This window comes from Papio anubis, chromosome 2 (assembly GCF_008728515.1).
Source record: "Papio anubis isolate 15944 chromosome 2, Panubis1.0, whole genome shotgun sequence".
NCBI lineage: Eukaryota > Metazoa > Chordata > Mammalia > Primates > Cercopithecidae > Papio > Papio anubis.
In genome coordinates this window covers 86,724,296-86,744,033 of record NC_044977.1, presented here as the reverse complement: position 1 = coordinate 86,744,033, position 19,738 = coordinate 86,724,296, and the positions used below count along the sequence as shown (strand labels likewise).

The 19,738-nt window shown below is 50.2% G+C and overlaps 1 protein-coding gene across 17 annotated transcripts in view; it reads left to right on the top strand.

The window, feature by feature from the left end:
* Positions 1–19,738, top strand: part of CACNA1D (calcium voltage-gated channel subunit alpha1 D) — a 327,018-nt gene that overhangs the window by 303,180 nt on the left and 4,100 nt on the right. For 13 of the 17 annotated variants that reach the window (XM_021934314.2, XM_021934308.2, XM_021934312.2 and 10 more), the window contains 6 exons: positions 10,683–10,799; positions 11,498–11,865; positions 12,585–12,611; positions 13,886–14,035; positions 15,343–15,506; positions 18,757–18,878. In XM_021934314.2, the coding sequence (XP_021790006.2) occupies positions 10,683–10,799; positions 11,498–11,865; positions 12,585–12,611; positions 13,886–14,035; positions 15,343–15,506; positions 18,757–18,878 (948 nt within the window). Of the gene's footprint in view, positions 1–1,408; positions 10,800–11,497; positions 11,866–12,584; positions 12,612–13,885; positions 14,036–15,342; positions 15,507–18,756; positions 18,879–19,738 lie in introns of those variants that run through there. The other 4 variants (XM_021934311.2, XM_021934318.2, XM_021934322.2 and 1 more) reach the window with 3 other exon arrangements.

Sequence of the window (19,738 nt, the reverse complement as noted above, 5' to 3'; positions counted from 1 at the left end):
AGCCCGCCCCAAGAGTGGGCGTGGCCTGTTGATATGGGGGATGGCTTGCCTCCTCCCACGGCAGGGTGCCCCATGGCTGACAGACTGCGTGCTAATGGAAAGTGGAGCGTGGCCATCGCAGTGTGAGCGCAGAAGTGCGGACCTAGGCATGTGCGTGCTTGTGCTGCGTAGGGTGCAGTCTGTCTGAACAGCTTCCAGGACGGGCCCAAGACCTCTGCGCCCCCATCCCCAGAGAATGTTTTTTCAAGGACACACATACGCACTGTGGTTTTGAACCCTGTGGGCTCCATCTGATCTCCCTGTGTTCAGACCAACTGCAATGCTGCCTCCCACATGAAGGGGAATGGCTTGAGCTCCTGGATCCATGTGTGGGAAGGAGCTCGGCATCCGGTGTCTTCTGGCCTCTGTGGTCTGAATGAGTGTGCAGTTTCCATCCTTCCATCCATCTTCATCATTAAAACCAACCTTCTCTCCAGCCCCTCTACAGAGGGAACCAGAGAGAAGCTGCATCAGGTCTTTTTTAATTTCCTCTTGCGCATCTCCTACATGCCATGTTCACTTTGGGTTGACTCAGCATTCGCTCGTCATCCATTGTTGCTACATCCGAGTGACCTACGAGTTTCCACCAGGGGCAAATAAATAAAGGAACACAGCCATGCAGCCATGAAAATTCTCAGTCCCCTTCCCAGCAGACAGCAATGCATGCTGAATGTCCCATCAGACCTTCTAGATGAGGACATCTGTGCAAGTTACAGACACTCTTTAGTCCAGTGTCTTGTGGATGAGAAAAAGACCCCTAAGTGGGAAAAGTTTTGTTCATTTCTCTTTCTTTTAACATTCAAGAATTTCCTTTCTGCAAAAGACACGCACTCCAGTGGAATCCGAGGACACTATGTCCCCCACTCATCCCAGCTGGGAGCCTTTCCATCCCCATCGTAGGAAAGCTTTGGAGGGATAGTCCTTTTGCCTGTTTGGAAGTTTGGTTTAAGGAGGAGACCATTATTTCTAGCTATAAAGAATTAGGTTGTTAGGTTGAATAATTGTAAAGCCTGTGCCCAAGCCACCAGTTCGTGATGCAGGTGGTTGAGGGGAGATGTGGGTGGTATGTAAGAAACAAAGGACTCTCAGCCCCTGATGTGCCCCATGTGGTCTTCTTAGGGAGGCTTGATGCATAAAGACAGAAGAAAATGGGATTCTCCATAGAGATTTAATCTGTAGAAGATTAAAACACCTGTTGCCTGGTCACCTTAGTCTAAAAAGGAGTGGAGTTTTGTTTTGTTATTTTTTTTAAAGCATGATTCTACCTGAAGCCATCAAAAGGCTCTTTTTAAATTTTTTTCTTTTTTTAATCTAAGAGGAGAACAGATGCTAACAGATGAGATTTCACTGGCTGATTCGTTTGTTTCAGATGCTTGAACGGATGCTTTAGAATTTTCTGCCTGAGCTACGGCACCAAGCTGGTTAGTCGGAAGGCGTTTGTGGCTAAGGCCTTGAAAGGGAAAAGTCTCACGTGGGCTTATTTCTACTGAAACAGCATTTCGGAAGAAATGCAGGAAAAAGCAGACCCAAGGCCCCAGGGAGACCCCTTCCAAGCAAAGCACTCCTCCGGAAGGTGGAAGCGGGGCCGTGGCTCATCTGCGGAGCCAGGGCTGCCTGTCGCGGACGTTGCTCACGGTGGTTCTTTTTCGTGAAAGGGATCGTACAAGTCTTAACAGTTTTCCCTTCCAAGCAGAGACTCAGAGAAAGGGAAAGAGTGAGAGAGAGCAAAGGAGGGGGGCAGCTGCCCCACAGAGAAATGAAATGAACACAACTTCCTGATGCTGGCCAGTAAAACAAAAAAATAAAAATAAAAATAAAAAGATTAAGCAGACCTGCCTAAGGTGGGCATCTGACTCCATTCCAAAGTCCTGCATCCCTAGTTTGCCCGAACTCCCAAAGACTGGCAGGCCCCTCGGCGCTGAGCTGACAGAGTTCCTTTTGTATGCCAGTCCACCATGACCTCCTGAGCGTCCGGCCCTGCTCTCTGCAGTGACCCAGTCCAGAATGCAGTGAGAAGTGGACAGGCCAGGAAGCTCAGATACACCCATTGAAACTAACACATACACCCCGCATGCCAAACTCAATCCAGGCAACACCTCAGGTTCCATCTTAACGTGTCCACAGGAAACACCACCACACCCAAACCTCATCTAACATTGTCCGTCTTTAATTCGTGGTCAGAGCCAGTCTGGGGATGCCTCTTTGGAAGCAGTGTGGTCTAGTTTCAAGGACACTGGGAGTCAGGGAACCTGGGTTCTAGTCCCAGTTTCAGCTTTCACTTGCTGCGTGACCTTGGGCAAGACACTTAACCTCTCTGTGCCTCAGTTTCCCCCATCTGTAAAATGGGGTTAATGTCGACCTACCTCACAGGGCTGTTGTGAGGAATAGCTAAGTGATTGTAAAGCACTTTGAACGTATAATTGCTTATTATTAAGACTACAACAATAATAATATCATATGCCTGTTTACTACCAGAACTTTAAGAAAGTCTTGTTTTCCTTTGATCTCTTTTCTGTTCTGTACCATACTTACCCATTGAGAAGGAGAACTCCCCTCTTTTAAAGATATCTAGGCAGTGCACAAAGATGTCAACAAAGGTAACTCTGCAGGTTGCATTTTCACATCTTAAGAATAGCAGATTTTTGCCCAAGATGTTGGTTGATGAGGGTGTCTGGTCTGGAATTCTCAGCTGATTCCAAATGGTGGTTGGAGTCTGTACATCTGATGCTGAGCCCAAGACACCCCAAGTGGCCAGTTGGGATTTTAAGATCAACATTCAAAAGTAGCCATAGTGCAGAGGTCATGCAGAAGAATCTAAAAAAATTGAAGTCTCTGAAGTGTGTAGAGAAAAGAAGGGCTTATGAGCCCCTTTAACCTGCCCTGGTATGTACAGGCTGGAAGCTGTGTGTGTGTGTGCGAGTGCGTGTGTATGCATGTGGGGCCTGCGGAGACAGGGGAAGAGAGAGACAGCAGATTCGGGGGGGACCCTATTCCTGTAGAAGTGGACACTCTTCCAAGCATCCTGGGAGGGCAAGAGTCCCAAAGGCTAGGCAGAGGGTGAGAGCAATGTCCCCAGTGGGAAGTATGCTTTCTGCAAGCTCGTCCTAGGCATGACTGACAGGGTCAATCCCAGCCTCAGGATCTTTTCCAGTGATGTCTTTTGTGCCTATGACATTTGCCCTTGGCTGCAGTGCTCACTGTACCAAGAGGTCTGACCTACCTGGACTTCAGTGGACCTGCTGTCCTCATTATGGAAATGGGTCTAGCTCCCGACTCAGCCCCCATGTGTGTAAGTGTGCAGACTAGTTAACATCCAGGAGCTCGCATTAGGTGGTGTGGGTTCTCACAGCACAGTCCATAGGGCCCAAGGGCAGGTTTGACTGCTTCATGCTGCACCACATGGTGATGTGGGGGATGGGGTGGAAAGCCAGGAACACTCCAGTGTGGCCAGGCCACTTGTCAAGATGTCGAAGCACAGCTGCACCTGGTATCAACAGCTGTCACCCTAGCACCTGAGTCTCCTTCCCCACTGCCAGCAGCCCCACCCCTCCTGAGACTGCTCTGTGACTCAGCAACTACAGGTCTAGAGCCTGGCATTGCAGGGAGCCTCCAGGACCCTGCTGTGGTCCAAAGGCCCACTTCTGCTATGATTGGGCAGCGCCTGGGTATATTAAGTTATAAGAATTTATGAGGAATGTGATGTATCATCCCTGAAAGGGAAGCCGGTCCGCCCTGTGGGTGCTGGTGAGAAGCTGATCTGCCCTCAGACAGTCCCTCTGTCTGTCTTTGACCCACCCGATGTTGAGTTGATTCAGTGCTGAAGGATGGCATGTGCCTACCCCCTGTATGTGTCACCCTGTCTCAGAGGGCCAGTGTGAGCAACCTTCTAGATCCAAGATTCCATACACTCAGGCCTCGGCAGAAAGGCCCCAAGCGATTCAAGTGGGCAGCGTTTCCACGTGCCTTCTCCACGCTCCTCAAATAAGTAAAAACTGACAAGTGACCACTTTCTAGATGGGAGTTAGGGAGTGATGTAAATGGAACAAGAGCATTTTCTCTACTTGGGCCTGGCTGTTTTGCTGGGGAACGGCATTGGCTAAGGTTGGTAGCAAGGCCGGCTTAGAAAAGACAGCCAGGAATCAGGAAGGCCGCTTCCAGCTTCAACTCAAAAGGGAAAGAAGGCTTCCTGAAACTTGATTGGCATCAAACGGCAGAGACACCTCTGTCATTTCTCTTAAAGCCTTGGCAGAGAAGTGTAGCTTCTAGTGTAGAGAAAGTTGTGAGAGACGACTCAAGTTCATTATTTAGAATCTTCACAGACACACACAGCAAACTTGACACCCCCAACACCAGCATCCATAGGCTAAACTCTTCGGCTCCTGGATAGAAGATGAGAGGCAGGCCAGTATACATCCTAGGGAAGCAAAGGTAAGATTGGACATCAGGCTCTTCTCGACTAGCTTACATGTGGAACAACCCAATTAAAAATTAATCCACTGGACTATTGGGTACTACATTCTATACTCTTTCAGAAAGTGAGGAGATCTCGCTTCTTTGAAAATAATAATTATGTTCAGAAGTCTTTGAGAAGAAAGAGTTGCTGAAAAGAAGTGAAGTGATGTGACATAGTAGTAAAAGGTGGTAATTATCGTGGCTTGTTATTTAGTACCATGCACCTAGTGTCCTCTGGAAGCCCAGTTGTGTCATGATTAGATGATCTGTGTGAAGGAGCTGGCTAAGACTTAATAACAGTTCCAGGGTGGGTAGAAACCCAGGTGAGTTCATTCTCCTTGGCACCTCTTAGACCTAAGGGACACAGCTGTTTGGGAACTTGGAAGGGCACATCATTCTAAAGCATGCTGAAGGCAACCCATTGAGAAGTCCCAAAGGTTGGCTCAGAGAAGCCATAGGAAGGCCATTTCTTCCAAGAATGGAGAAAGGTCCACAGAATAGTGGGAATCCTAGATGGGGTAAAAAGTCTGCATCTGAAGAAACAGTAGTAGTGCCTGTTGGAGGATACATTGGTCAGCAGTTATCAAACTTTTTGGTCTTCGGACCCTTTTGTACTCTACATTATTGAAGACCCTTGTGTGTCAATATTTACTGTCTTAGAAATTAAAACTAAGCAATTTTTAAAACAAGAATATGCAAGCACAAAGACGCCAGGGTGATGACATCACACATCAGGCAGCCTTTGAAAACCTCACTGTGCTCTCATGAGAGGATGAGTGTGTTCAAGGCAAAGAACATCCTTATATTATGCAAATCACAGTGACCTCATGGACCCCTGACAGTGTCTTGGGATGCCCCAAGGTCCCTGGAACACACCTGGGAACTGCTGCTTTGGGGGAATGCTACCAGGTTCCCCTAAAGGCAGACGGTGCTGGAGCCTTTTAATCATCTCCCTTGTTAAAGAGGCTCCTGTGCAGCGGCACTGCCCTAACTGGAATTGGTCTCCCCCTCCAGCCCCTTCCCAGTCTCAGCCCACTCCCCCAAGGCATGGAGCTGCTATGCCCTCATTCGTCTAGCGTGGCCGAGTCTTGCTGCCTGTGTTGATCTGCAGGTGTGATGGTCTGAGTCAGGGCAGGATGGAAAGTGGTTTTAAAAGTCAGCTCCCCTAAGTGCACAATTGGGACCAAGGATGTGTGCCAAACAGGATCCGTTTCAGGGATAGCTTGTGATCATTTGTCATCTCCATGCTGACTTAGGAATATAAGAGCTCTGCTAGGGTAGTCAAAAGAGGGTTAGCCTTGATCAGGTGGCACCCCACAGTCGTGACGATAGGTGAGTAAGTGTGTGATTCAGACTCCAATCCAGCACTCTTTCCCAGTAGGTGCAGTGAGTTTGCCTGGGTGGTGGTCAAGGTGGAGAGTTTGGGAGAGGTGAGGCAGCCCAGTGTCACAGGAAGAACAGGCTTAGAGGCCAAGAGTCCTCATTGAGCCTTTGACTCATTTGGGCACATAATTTAACCACATGGGAATAACCTTTGCTCTCCCTTCCTCCCGGAATCTAGTGGAATATTCGTATGTAACCTCACAATGACTGGCATAAAGATGCTATCAGAATAGAAGTTGTGATTTACAGCTTCTGCTAAGCCTGAATTTTACAGAATGCTCTATTATCAGGAAACTGGGAAGACTTTCTGATTCGGTTGTTAAAATTACAACAGAATCAGATTCTTGATTGCACCAAGAATCAAGGTGGAACTGAAACAGAGAGCTCTCACATTGTGTGCAGGCAAAGGTCATATTTTGGGTAATTTCTTTAAAGTTTCCTTTATCTTTCCAAGTGATGGGAATAGTGGAACCCCTGTGGGAGCTTGTGGGGGTCATGTTACCCCTGACTTTTCAGTGAGGGAATCACTGTGGATTACTAACAGAGCGCCAGGATTCCAACCCTTTATATCTGACACAAGGACCATTCACAAGGGACACAAAAGCCACCATCACATTTTTCCTGGAGGAGAGTGGTGTTAAAATAAGGGGTGTGCATGTGTGATGTGCTGAGGAGGCGGACAGCAGCTTGCAGATGAGCAGGTTTATTCCATAAGAACTTAATCTCATTCTGTTTTCTAATGGAACTAGTCTAAAAAGGTCCCCTCTCATTGGGTATAGACTGACTCCTGCTAAAGGGTTAACCAGAACTTGTCACCAGCGAGATGACTGTGTACAGGGCCAGCCTAGGCTGAGTGCAGCCTGCCTGTGATGGGGAACAGGCTCTGCCAGGCAGGGTTCTTTGGCTGGAGTCTGAAAGCCTGGCGCTTGTATCCTGAAGATGAATGGCCTGGCCCGGTCCCGACTAGAGACGTGCATCTCTTATCTCCACTGCTACAGCATAGGTCCAGGACAGGGCTGCAGGCACTTGTGCATGCTTGCTGTGGCGCTGTGAGGGCTGGCAGATGGCTGGTGTGTCTGATAGAGCTAGCTTAGGGACACAGGCAGCAAAAGCATTGCAAATGCATCTAGGCAGGAGAAACTTAACCCTAAAAGTGGGCAGGAGAAAGGAAGGTAAATGGGTGTTCATATTTGATGTCAAAATATCATCATGTTATGCTATTCGGAAGTGTTTAGAGACATTTTAGTTTTTTTGATAACTTAATCATTCAATAGAGTATCTATGAAATTCCAACTAAATGGTGTCTAAAATTTTAAGCAGCAGTCTACAGGCAAAGCGCCAACATTTCTTTTTAAAAAAATATTTATGATAACATCTAGCATTTTAAAATCAACCAGAAACTAGGCTTGATTCTGTTTAATATTTTATAAGATTGGACATCTTAAAATAAGTCAATAATGTTTATATTTTATAGCAATTCTGTGTTTCTTCAAAACCATATTCCTGCTGTGATGTTAATGGAATGACTTTACATGGCTTTAATTGTGTTGGTTTAAGTGCTAATGACCACTTTTCAAATTAAAATAGTATTTTGCTGATAGAGGTAGACACAGATATGAAATACGAAAGAATAGATAATTTTACTGATTGTAAAGTGTTTATCCCAAGGAAAAAAATGTTCTTTTTTTTAGGGCTGTGGAAAAGTAATTTTTTCAAGAGTCTAAGATAGTTTTCTGTATTTCTGGGGACTGGAACTTGTGCCTATGGAATTTTGGGAGCAGCCTAAGCTACCTTTTAGCTTGATATGTGTGCTAGAAAAACTTCATTACCATGTTTTGTGATATGTAATAAATTCAGGGTGCTGTGCTTAAGCTTCATGTCACTTCTAGTTTGGGAACATCTGTTTCCCTCACTCCCAGTTGTGGGGGACAGCCTGACCTGGCCCTCCCCAGATGACATGTGAAAAAGTAGAGTCAGTCCCTGACTCTTACGAGGTGTGTTTTTCCTTGCCTGGAACAAGCAGAATATAATCATGATTTCTGACTCTGCTTCTGTGTCTGGGAAGAGCGATGCTGTCTCTCCTCCTCTAATGTCTCTTTAATAAATATGTTGTCATTATTTGTCTTTGGAAGTGGCAACTTGGGCCACCTTTCAACCTTCTCCATGATTTATGTTGCAAACAAATTCTCTGTCCCATGTCTGTTCATTGCACTATCTTGTCGACTGAATCCTAATCTTGTGTATCACTGAAGATGTGCTGGAGACAGTTTTTGTTTCTATTATGCAATTATGTTATATGTGTATTTCAGTGAAATGTCAACCCGTCAACAGAGGATGATGTTAAAAATTATCCAAATAAATAGTTTTCTATTTCTTTTAATCAGACCTAGTCCAATCAGTTGAATGACAGTAAATAGGATTATATGTTGTTTAAACTTGGGAGCATTCCTGGCCTTTACTGCCTTGTAATATGGATTAATGTACCAAATTTACTTGGGGGTGTTGACTTGAGTGCATTATAACCTATGTTTATTTTGTGGAAGCAGCAGCAAGTGTCTCAAACCTTGTCTTTTTGTTTGGGAGCCTTAGATATGTAACAGACTTTTCTTCCCAGTTGATCCAAAATCAGAAGTGAAACCCTTGCTTAGCTCATCATCCCTCAATAATTTACCCTAGGAAGCTCTGAATGAATGAAATGCAGGCTGTTGAGTACTGCTGGGTATGACCTTTCTTCACATTCCTGCAGCTGTGCTGTGTAAGAGCTTTTACCAACATAACATTGCAGTTACCTTCTTGATGTTTCCATGAGAATGGCAGGTGGGTCCACCTCAGAACCAAATGACCTCCCAGGCTCAGATGTGCTGAATTCAGGGATCCTGAGAGAGGGAAAAGAGTGTGTGTGTGTGTGTGTGTGTGTGTGTGTGTGTGTGTGAATGCATGTACGTGTATGCACAAGCATACACACATGCATCCTGAGCCTGTGATCAGAGGGACAGGAGAGCGAGAAGCAGCCTCACTGACCACCCCAAGAACTGTCTTGGTTTGACGTGGGACATGACTGTCTGTCCCCTATAAGATCTCAGCATTCCTAGCCAGGAAGCTTAAAGCTTCCGTTCCCGGCTCTTCTTTCACCTTCAGAATTCACTAAATGGAAAGATCTGCTGCTCTGTCTTCACAGATTGGCTCAAATCAAACCCAACCTGGCACCGTTTTTAGCAGAATTGTCTCAAAGGCTGGGTGCTTTTATGCACCAGGCTGTTTTTATAAGGGCATCTCAGGAAGTTCCTGCGTGACTTTACATTCTAAATTAACATCACCAGCACTGGCATTGGCAACTGCACAGGACCAGTTTTGAGCATCCCCAGACCAGTGAGACCCAGCCCTGATGGATCTGGCCAGACTGCGGCCACCATCCCCTCCTCCTCCCTGAAGCACTGCTGGGTATCTCTTTTACCACGTGTATGTCTCAGGGATGGTCATCATGCCTCTCTGTCCTTGCCACAGCTGCCCACATGCTACCAGGTGTTGTGGAGGAAGGACAGGGAAGCGGTCTCCTCCCCTGAGGACCCACCACTTAGCCCAGTTTTCCTTTACAAACCACCCTGAGGTTGAAGCATTTGCTGCACAGTCAGTGTCTTAGCTGTTCTCTAGGCCTTTATGGCTACGGAGCTGTAGGCAGACTGCCAGTGAGTGAGGAGGGGCTGCCTGGATATAGGACCCTAGACCCAGGGCAGAGAGGACATGCCTTCTTCAGTTGCAGGTCTTTCGGTGGAAAAGGTTAAAGTTGCCATGCAGTCCCTATTAGTCTTTAACTCAGCATACTGTTTTTCTTCAAATTGGTGGTCAAAACATAATTCTCTCAGAGCTGGAGCAGACCCTTCCTCCATGCACCGTGCATAAGCATCTTGGAATGCTTCCCTAATGAAGCTGTGAACAATTGAAGGGCTTCTCCTGGGCCCTGTCCCAACATAGCAGGGACCACAGTGAGGAAGGCAGCTGTGAGGGCCCCAGGGGAGATGCAGAGTGTCTGTGAGGAGCCCGGAGGGGTCTCCCAGTGGGGTCTTCTGGTGGGTCTTGCACTGTCTGCAAAGGCTGATGAGCCACTTTCAGTTTGTTGTGATCTTCAAAAAGCGGACCCCTTGTTGGTGAGTTCTCAGCCTGCACACAGGCTACAGGCCAGGGTATCCCGATGACCATGGTGGCCGGGTCTGTGTGCGTGTCAGTCTGCTCCGTCGTGGTCCGAGTGTGCTGGTGGTTGCAGTGTGTTGTGTCACTCACTCGTTCCATGGCTTTTTAGCAGAACCAGTGGCCCGAGGGCTGATTGGTCTGCCTGTGCCTCTGGCACCTACACCTAGGCTTCCTCATCCTAGATGCAGCCAGGGAGTCCATATCACCCTCCCTTTAGATCGGCCAGGCTGTGCTCCTTGCCCTGCTCTGGGCTTGGAGAGATTGGGCTCTTGTAGGTGAGCCTACTGAAGACTGTCATTGAGACAGGGACATAAGCTCTTGGCTTGGCAGACCCTAGCACTAGTAACCAGGCAGTGTTCCTTGGAAGTGGGGGTATTTGCAAAGGAAGTTACTGGGTTGCAGGCCTCAGGCATCCTACCTAGGACCTTCTTGACCATCTGGATGCCTGACCATACCAGCAACCCTTAGACTGCCTTCAGTGACATCAGTCAGTGCCCTGGATTGGCTTTTGGGGAAGCCTTCCTCCCCACCGCTGAATCAGGAAGGAGCAAAGCCAGGACCCAGGCTGGCCCCAGGGCCCATGTGTGGTCTAACCTGTTCTGCCATTTCCATTGATCTAGGCGGGATTAAGGACACTGCATGACATTGGGCCAGAAATCCGGCGTGCTATATCGTGTGATTTGCAAGATGACGAGCCTGAGGAAACAAAACGAGAAGAAGAAGATGATGTGTTCAAAGTAATTATTCCACGCCTAGCTACACACTGGCCACCTGGAAATAGCAGGGCAGGACTCCAGTTTGGGCAGTTAATGATCCACGGAAGAGTCTGGAGAATGCAGCCCAGCCCCAGGGTCTAGAGGGGCTTTCAGACCACACCCTCCCCCGCCTACAGACCCTCCCCATGCATCAGCACCTCTTCTAGGGCCAGGCCAGCTCTTTCCCTGAGTTTATCCACCTTCCCCTCAGTGCCTGCTTCTGAGGAGCTCGGCCACAGCCACTGGCCATGTGGACGAGCATCCTGGTCCTGGGTCCTTCTGGCAGCTGCCCACACTACCCTTCTCCTTATGGGGCCAGCTCTTTGATCCACCAGCTGGCTTTCAGGCCCCCAGCCCAGAGAGCATGCCCAACCTTGGGGCCACCAGCCAGCCCAGCTGGGTATAAGTCACCCCAACTTGGAGCAACCGGAAGAGCACACTCGAGTGACAGCCGACAGCTTGCTCCCCAGCTCAGGAAATCGGTAACCTTCCTCATCTCGGGGGGACCAACTGCCACACAGTCACATTCACCCTGATCATTAAGACACTCAGATTGTTCTACAGGGATCCTACGGAACTTGCCTAGAATTTGTTTTTCATGTAGAAAAAGTTACCTAACATAGCTAGTCTGCATCAAATACTTGTTAAATTACCTGGTGTTGTCTCCCATTATTTTGCAGAGAAATGGTGCCCTGCTTGGAAACCATGTCAATCATGTTAATAGTGATAGGAGAGATTCCCTTCAGCAGACCAATACCACCCACCGTCCCCTGCATGTCCAAAGGCCTTCAATTCCACCTGCAAGTGATACTGAGAAACCGCTGTTTCCTCCAGCAGGAAATTCGGTGTGTCATAACCATCATAACCATAATTCCATAGGAAAGCAAGTTCCCACCTCAACAAATGCCAATCTCAATAATGCCAATATGTCCAAAGCTGCCCATGGAAAGCGGCCCAGCATTGGGAACCTTGAGCATGTGTCTGAAAATGGGCATCATTCTTCCCACAAGCATGACCGGGAGCCTCAGAGAAGGTCCAGTGTGAAAAGGTAACCTTGACGGTGTGTTTGCACTTGCTCGTGTGGTGTCCACCCGTGTTGCCTCTAGTCCCAAGGAGCAAGGCGGGTCTGTCCTCTGTGCTCTGGAGCATGGAGGAGGTTCCCCGTAGGCGTTTGTGTCAGGATCTGTGAGTGCCCCCCAGGTCATTGCCGCCTCTGACACTCTCCACGTGATGAACCTAAAGGATAAGGGCCACGTGCCATCCTACGTCCTGTATGGGGGCGCCAAGGGGCCTTAAAACAGCAGCCACAAACCCGCCTCTCAGTTGTGCTCACATACTGTGCGACAGGGGTTGGTGAATTGTTTCTCTAAAGGGTCAGTGAGTCAATATTTTAGGCTTTGAGGACCATACAGTCTTGCAGCTTCTCAGCTCTGCTGCTGCAGTGTGAAATATGTAAGTGAATGGTGTGTGGCTGTGTCCCGGTAAAATTTCCCTTATGATCACTGAAATTTGAACTTCATATATTTACATATGATGAGATAGTTTTTGTCTTGGGATTTTTTTTTATTTTTTTCAATCCTTTATAACTATGAAAACTGTTTATAGCCCATGGGTCATAGAAGCCCGGGTGGCAGCCCCCATGTGGATGGCAAATCATAATTTGCTAACCCCTTCTCTAGGAGGTAGCCTGATGTTTGCATTGTAAATTTGGTTGGAAATTAACTTTTATCTTCTCCCTCCTTCCCATGTTATGCCTTTCCTGGATAGAACCCGCTATTATGAAACTTACATTAGGTATGTGCTCATTACCTGTTTTCGTCTTAAATACTGTGATGGTATGTTACCATCTGGCCTCTCTGAGTGCTGAAGAATGAGAAACACTTCTTCAGGCCAGCCTGTTAAAGGTTATCATAATTCATGGCTGGGGACTCAGAGGTCAGAGGTTGTTGCTTCTAAGCAAAGGCACCTTCAGATCCATATCTCTGTCGACTGTTGCCATCCAAGGACTGGTGTCCACACACAAGGTACACCCCATGGGCTGGCTCCTGCAGGCCTCACAGTGGCATTAGGAGCATCCATTGTGCACTTATGGAGGCCTCAGCCTGTGTGGCTGGCAGCTGCAGCTGCTCTCCGGAGTCAGGCTTCTTGTGGATGCTTTGCAGCATGACCCAAACCTCCCGAAGGTCAGGAATGGGATCTTGTCATTTTCCCTGAAGTCCTCGAGATATGTGTAGTATATTCCACTCCACGCATATTGACCTGAGTTGAATCGTGGTTGGAATGCTCATTTTGTTGGGGGCCAGGGGAGGATAGGTCTTCCGGTGTCATGTTATCAAGTGAAGTCGGGAGCCTTGTGGGCCCGAGCTGGGTGCAAAAAAGTGGAGAAGTCGGAGGAAGCACCATCCTTCCTTTGGAGAGAAGATTGACTTAGCCAAGGCCTTTTCTGAGGACTGAAGCCAGCATGAGCCGGGTTTCAGGGAGACTTACCACATTCCTGGGGCAGGGCAGCCTGTGGAAACATGGTGGACATGTTCTGTGACGGTTTCCCCTGTGGCACTGTATCCAGAACTCACGTGACCTTCCTGATTTGATATAGCAGAGGTCAGTGGCCAGGAAGCTCCTTTGTTCCAGGTTTTGAAGTCACACTAGGCTGGAGCTGGGGGACTAGAAGGAGAGGGAGGGATCAGAGCAGATGCCCTGGGAACCCAGGTCTTTTTCCCGGGGCCGCTGACCACTGTTTGCAGCATCGTAGGTCCATTTTTTTGTTCTGTTCTCCAAATTGCACCTATTCCTTTGGCTCCAAGGCCTCTGGACACAATGGTTTGACACCAACATTGTGCAGGGCACTGAGAGAGACCCTATCCTGGCACGCAGGCACACCACACACACAGACAGACACACATTGCCGTTGCCAGAAGCCTGAGCAGTCCAGTGCTGCCTGAGGCAGGTGCATGCTGGGAGAAGCGAGGAGCACCCAGGCAGGGTTGCTGGCCACATGCAGAGGTGCGGCTGCAGCAGGAATTATCTGCCGCCTGCCCAGGTTCTCAGATCCTCTCTCCCGACTGCAGGTCCGACTCAGGAGATGAACAGCTCCCAACTATTTGCCGGGAAGACCCAGAGATACATGGCTATTTCAGGGACCCCCGCTGCTTCGGGGAGCAGGAGTATTTCAGTAGCGAGGAGTGCTATGAGGATGACAGCTCGCCCACCTGGAGCAGGTGAGCTGCTCTGGCTCCTGTGGAGAGCAGGAGGCCGCCCTGCCCTGGTGCTCTGCCTGCTCAGGAAGCCAGGGCCACCGGCAGCTGCACTGGGCTTCCCCTAAAAAAGCAAAACGGGAGCAGAAACTCCAGGCCAGAGGGAGAGTGGAGCTGGAGAAAGAGAGCCACAGAGAGGCAGGGTGGGGACTATTCTTTCAGACCTGTTGCTTATTTCCACTAGGGGCCTCTGAGGCCTTTTAGTGACAGCTTGGGAAATCGGAGCTGGGCCTGCTTCATGGCTGGGTTAGTGCCTTTCCACCACCCCCTGTCTTTGGAGAGATCAGTTTTTGCTGAATTAACACTTGGAGCTCTGGTGGCCCCAGGGCTCTGTGTGCACAGCGGCTCGGCCAGCCTGGAGCTCGGCCAGGTCCTCATGCATAGCACCTGCCTCCTGCCACTTCAAGGGGTCTCTTGGGGAGATGAAGAAACAAGGGGTCACTCAGCAGAGGGGTCCGTCTGGCTTCTGTCCTGCAGAAAGAATGTTTGTAATTAGAATGAGCACTCTGCTTTAGGAGGCGTAGCAGGCGGATGAAAATCACCCTCCGCCCTCTGCTCCCGCGGCTCTTCCCTGTGTCTCCTTCAAATGCCTGACTTCTGAAACCACTGACTCTGAGCCAGAGGAACTTGTGTTCCCTTCTCTAGGGCTTTTGTTCACACTGGCGCCTGCTTGGATGCCCTCACTCCATCTGCTGGCCTCATCCCCCCTCTCAAGGGTCTGCTCTAGGGCCTTGCTTTTTGTTTCCATGACGGGAATTGAAATCCCTCTCCCACCCCCCAGAAAGAAAACCTCACGGAACCATATGAGTTCCTCTCTTCCAGCACTGGCTCTTTCCAGCTTGCATTCGATTTCGCTGTGCTCGTGGCATTTTCTAAGCCCATTGAGTGTGGGGCTCATGCTTCATGCATCTTGGTGTCCCTGGTGCCCAGTTCCTGGCAGAGGGAAGGCGCTCAGGAGAGGGGCTCTCAGGGAGGAAATGAGTGGGTGAGAGACTGGCTCACAGGACATCTGCAATCCACGTTTGCCCTGGAGCTGAGGGATCAAAACTGCCAGCACATCCTTCAGCACAGGCCTCCAGTCCCCAACCTTCCTGTAATGGCCCTTGCTCTCCATCTGGAATCTTCCATGAAACTGAAGCCAGCCTTGTCCTCAGCCAGTCCTACTGTGTCCAAGGGAGGAGGTGGGGAGAGGAGCATGGATGTCAGTCTGGCAGGGTTGAGTGACAGAGCTTGTTACCTAGAACTTTACTGCCCTCTTCTCTGACCTCCAGGCAAAACTATGGCTACTACAGCAGATACCCAGGCAGAAACGTGGACTTTGAGAGGCCCCGAGGCTACCATCACCCCCAAGGATTCTTGGAGGACGATGACTCGCCCATTTGCTATGATTCACGGAGATCTCCAAGGAGACGCCTACTACCTCCCACCCCAGCATGTGAGGCCAGATTTTTTGTTTTGGGTGGAACCTCCCGGGGAACAGTGTGCCTCTCCCCCACTCCCGCTCTGGGGGCGGGTGATGGATGTGTGCTGCCAGGTGAGGACCTTTAGTCCTCAAGACCAGCCCCAGGTCAGAGAGTGTGTCTGCTTTCCTTTCTTTCTCATCCACATCCTACGTGATAGATCTCCAGCCTCTTCAGCGCCGTGCTTGACTCTCTTCGAGAAGAGAGAGGCTGTGGGGCCCTGAGATTGCACACGCACAGCTGGTGAGGGGTGTTTTGCATACATAGCATTGTCTTTGAACCTGGGACCATCCTGAGAGGTAGGCAAACCACACACATGCTTTTGCTGTTGTCAGCCCTGCTCCACTCTGTGATGGGGTGACTGAGCCCCCAAAGGGGAAGAGTGGGCTCAAGTGCAGAGCCAGCTGTGCCCCAGGCCCGTCTTGCAAAACCCCATGCCTCTGAGGGCCACCTGGACATTCTGGTGTCCATCTGTCCTCAGGCCCCTCCAGATCTTATCCTCCTCCCTCATCTTCCCTCCTTCTCCTCCCTCATCTTCCCTCCTCCTCCTTCTCCCTCATCTTCCCTCCTCCTCCTTCTCCCTCATCTTCCCTCCTCCTCTTCCCTCCTCCTCCTCCCTCCTCCCTCATCTTCCCTCCTCCTCTCCCATCTTCCCTCCTCCTCTCCCATCTTCCCTCCTCCTCCCCTCTCATCTTCCCTCCTCCTCCTCCCTCATCTTCCCTCCTCCTCCCTCTCTCATCTTCCCTCCTCCTCCTTCTCTCATCTTCGTGTGCATCATGTCATCATCGTGTTCTCTCGTGTTAACCATCTCATCGTCATTTCCATCGCATCATCGGCCATCATCATCATCATCATCGTGTTTCCATCATCATCATCGTCATTTCAGGATCATCATCATCGTCGGCTTAAATATCATCATCGTCATCATTTGTCATCGTGTTTGCGTCATCATCCTCGTCGACCATCATCATCGTCGGCCATCATCATCATTCGTTTCACATCATCATCATCGTCATCATCACATCACATCATATGTTCCGTATCGCCCATTTCATCGTGACCATCATCATCATCATAAAGCCATCATCATCATCGGCCATCATCATCAACCATCATCATCATCGGCGCCCTCCTCCTTCCTCATCTTTGTGTCAGGTCTGTCAGTGCCCTCTGTTCATGGGGCAGGTTTTGGACTTGTTGGTCCCCTTCACTCTGGGGCCAGGAAACCCATCCCACCTAGAGGGGCTGGAGCTGGGGCTGGCTGCTCCCACCTACTTTCCCTCTGCAGCAGTGGGTGGCAGGAGCTGGAGGATCTGGGTCATCCTGAGCGAGGAACTCCAGCTGGGGGAAGGGGTGCAGCCCTGGCCCCTTCCAGCTCCTGGCTGAACAGTTTCATTTTGAACATGTGGGCATTTTGATGACAATTAAGGACTATCCATTTCTGGAATTTCTGAGGAAATAAGCATATTTTTGAAGAGGACTCTAATCAGTAACCAAAAATAGCCGTGACACATTGGCTTCTGAGTCTGCCAACTGCATATACTATAAAGCACCGCTGGGAGGTGCCCAGGGCCCTCTGCCTCACTCCAGCTGTCACAGCCCCACTGGGGAGTGTGACCAGACCCATTTCCATGGTTAATATTTAATTCCTCAGCCCAAAACACAGGCTGCTAAATGAAGTCACTCCGTTTCCATAAATACTAGATGAAACAGATGCAGGTGAGGCCGGGTGGAGGCCCTCGCCCTTGTGAGTTCCACTGCCTTCCTCGGGCCTTGGCCTTTGTCTGTTTCCTACCTGGCCAAGCCAGCAAGCACATGAATCCCACCGGCCACAGTGCCAGAGAGGAGCTGAGTGGGTAGGAGTGGCTGTGCTCGTGATTCGTGAGGTGGTTTTGCTTTGCTGCCCCGCAGCTCAGACCTTGGACAGGGAGAACATTTCACTCCTCCACCTGTGTTCTCAGCTGCATGGGGATTCCCTCCTCCTCCAGAGAGTGTTGTGCAGAGCACAGGGATGGTGGGGATCCATGGAGCATTTTAGACATGGAAAAGCGCCGCATGCGGGAGAGGGACTGCTGCTCTCCTTTCCCAGCCCCCGCCCTGCCATTCGATCTGGAAACCTGTGCTCCACAGCACAGTTGGCCCCTGGGTGGTGCGTGGAGGGCAGGCTTTCTGATGAGGCAGCCGTGTGTGTTCCATGTAGGCAACTGAACAAGGAGGCCCCACAGTGCACACTGGGCCCGAGAGACCAGGACTGGCTGTCTCGTTCCTCTCTCCTGGGCAGTGCCTAGCCAAGGACTCAGCCCAGTCTCTGTGTGCAGCCCCAGTGTGCCTGGGAATCCTCTCCTGGCTAGGCCCTGGGCTTTCCAATAGAGGAATGAGGGGCCTGTGGAGTTCTGCCAGGGCTGAGAAAGGTCCTGTGACCTGAGAAAAGCAGCAGTCAAGATAGGAGCCATAAAAATGCCTTGTAAAGTAGGTGTGCTCTCGACGGAGACCCCTGCAAAGGTAGGAGGTTTCTGGGAGGAGGCTGCTGGCTGTGTCTTAGGGCCCCAGAATTCAGACTGATCTCCTGGGCCTGGTGCCCTGTGCAGCTGGGAGCCGTGGATGGTCTTGTCAGGCTGTGTGTGAGCCTCTGTCGGAAGAGCTGTTGGCAGGACAAGCATTTTCTTAAAGGTAGGGTTGTCCTTGTTTGTCTTCAGTGCTAGAGAAGCTGAATCTTTCCCAACAACAACAAAAAAATTTGCTTATTAAGCTGATCAGTGCAGTTAGTCCCTCCCTTTAAAACAGGTGTAAACACAGGAGCCCCAGCAAGATATGTCAGCCCCTGGGGACACTTAGGGTATCTGGAAGGTGACAATGGGAAGTGTCGTGGGGTTCTGGCAGGACTTGGGTTCTTGCACTGAAGTCCTGTGTGCGCCCCACAGTATGCAGGGCCAGGGCTTCTGACTCGGATCAGTTGCCCTAGGGGCTGCCTTCGCTCCTCCTCCTGAGAACAGGCGAACATTTAAAGGTAGTAAGTTCATACTTTTAAAAACATCCCTCACTGGGGCTTCTGCCTTCATCCTCTCCTCCTAAAGTTTGGAGACCTCACTACCTAATCTTTCTCTCGGACAAACCACTTGCTTCTTCCTGGGCTCCTTGCTGAGCGTCCGGGACCACCCTGACTGAGAGACAGTGTCCCAGCAGAGAACCTGCTTCACAGTTGCATGATGCCCTTTGCTTTCCCAGCCCACCGCAGATCCTCCTTCAACTTCGAGTGCCTGCGCCGGCAGAGCAGCCAGGAGGAGGTCCCTTCATCTCCCACCTTCCCCCACCGCACGGCCCTGCCTCTGCATCTCATGCAGCAACAGGTGAGTGGCCCACCTGGTCTCGCCCCCATGCCCAGGGGCACCCCACATAGGACCCACCATCAGGTCACTCCCTTCTCTTTGGCCTTAAGCACCAGGAGGGAAGGAGAGAATCTTCACCTACAGTCTGGTTAATCTTTGTAACAATCCTGCCAAATAGCTGTGGCCATGAGCCCCATTCTGCCCAAGCTCACACAAGCAAGCGACCGCTGGCATTGGAATCCGAGGAGCCAGCTGCCAACGCTGGCCTCTCTACCCAGGTGCCTCCCTGCGACCCCCACCACCTCTTCCGGGCATTGAATACGGAGCCTGATGTGATCTGAGCTCAGGGGGTGGGGGCCACTTGGCTGACTCTGAACAGTCGGTGCAGCCCTTCATTTTCTCTAAAGTGCTTCCTTCGTTAAGTGTATGGATCCCTCCGTGGGCAGGGCCGTGTGGGCACTATGCGGGCTTCACCTCCCCTGCCTACCAAGGGAGCAGTCTGGGGAGAACAATTTGCCCACATTGAGGGCGGCTGCACAGGCAGGAGGGTGGGGCCAGAGCCCACTCACCAGGGCTTTCCCTCGAGGATAAGAATATGGCGCTTTTTCTTTCTGAAAATATGACATCAGAGATGCTATTCATTCGTGCACGATGGGGTGGTGGGCATGGACCTGTGCTGTTTACAGACTGGGTTCCCCTTCCCTCTCTGCAGAGTGAACCCTAAGGTGCATCTGCCGTGGTGGGATTGTAGGACCGGGCTTGTACACAGTGCTTTAGCACATGCCAAATGCCAGCTCTAGGATGCATTATTCCAGAGCAAAGAGAACCAGCTATGTTTTCCTGTAAGTGCTAGGAAGTGGTAGTTTACCCTGAATGTACTT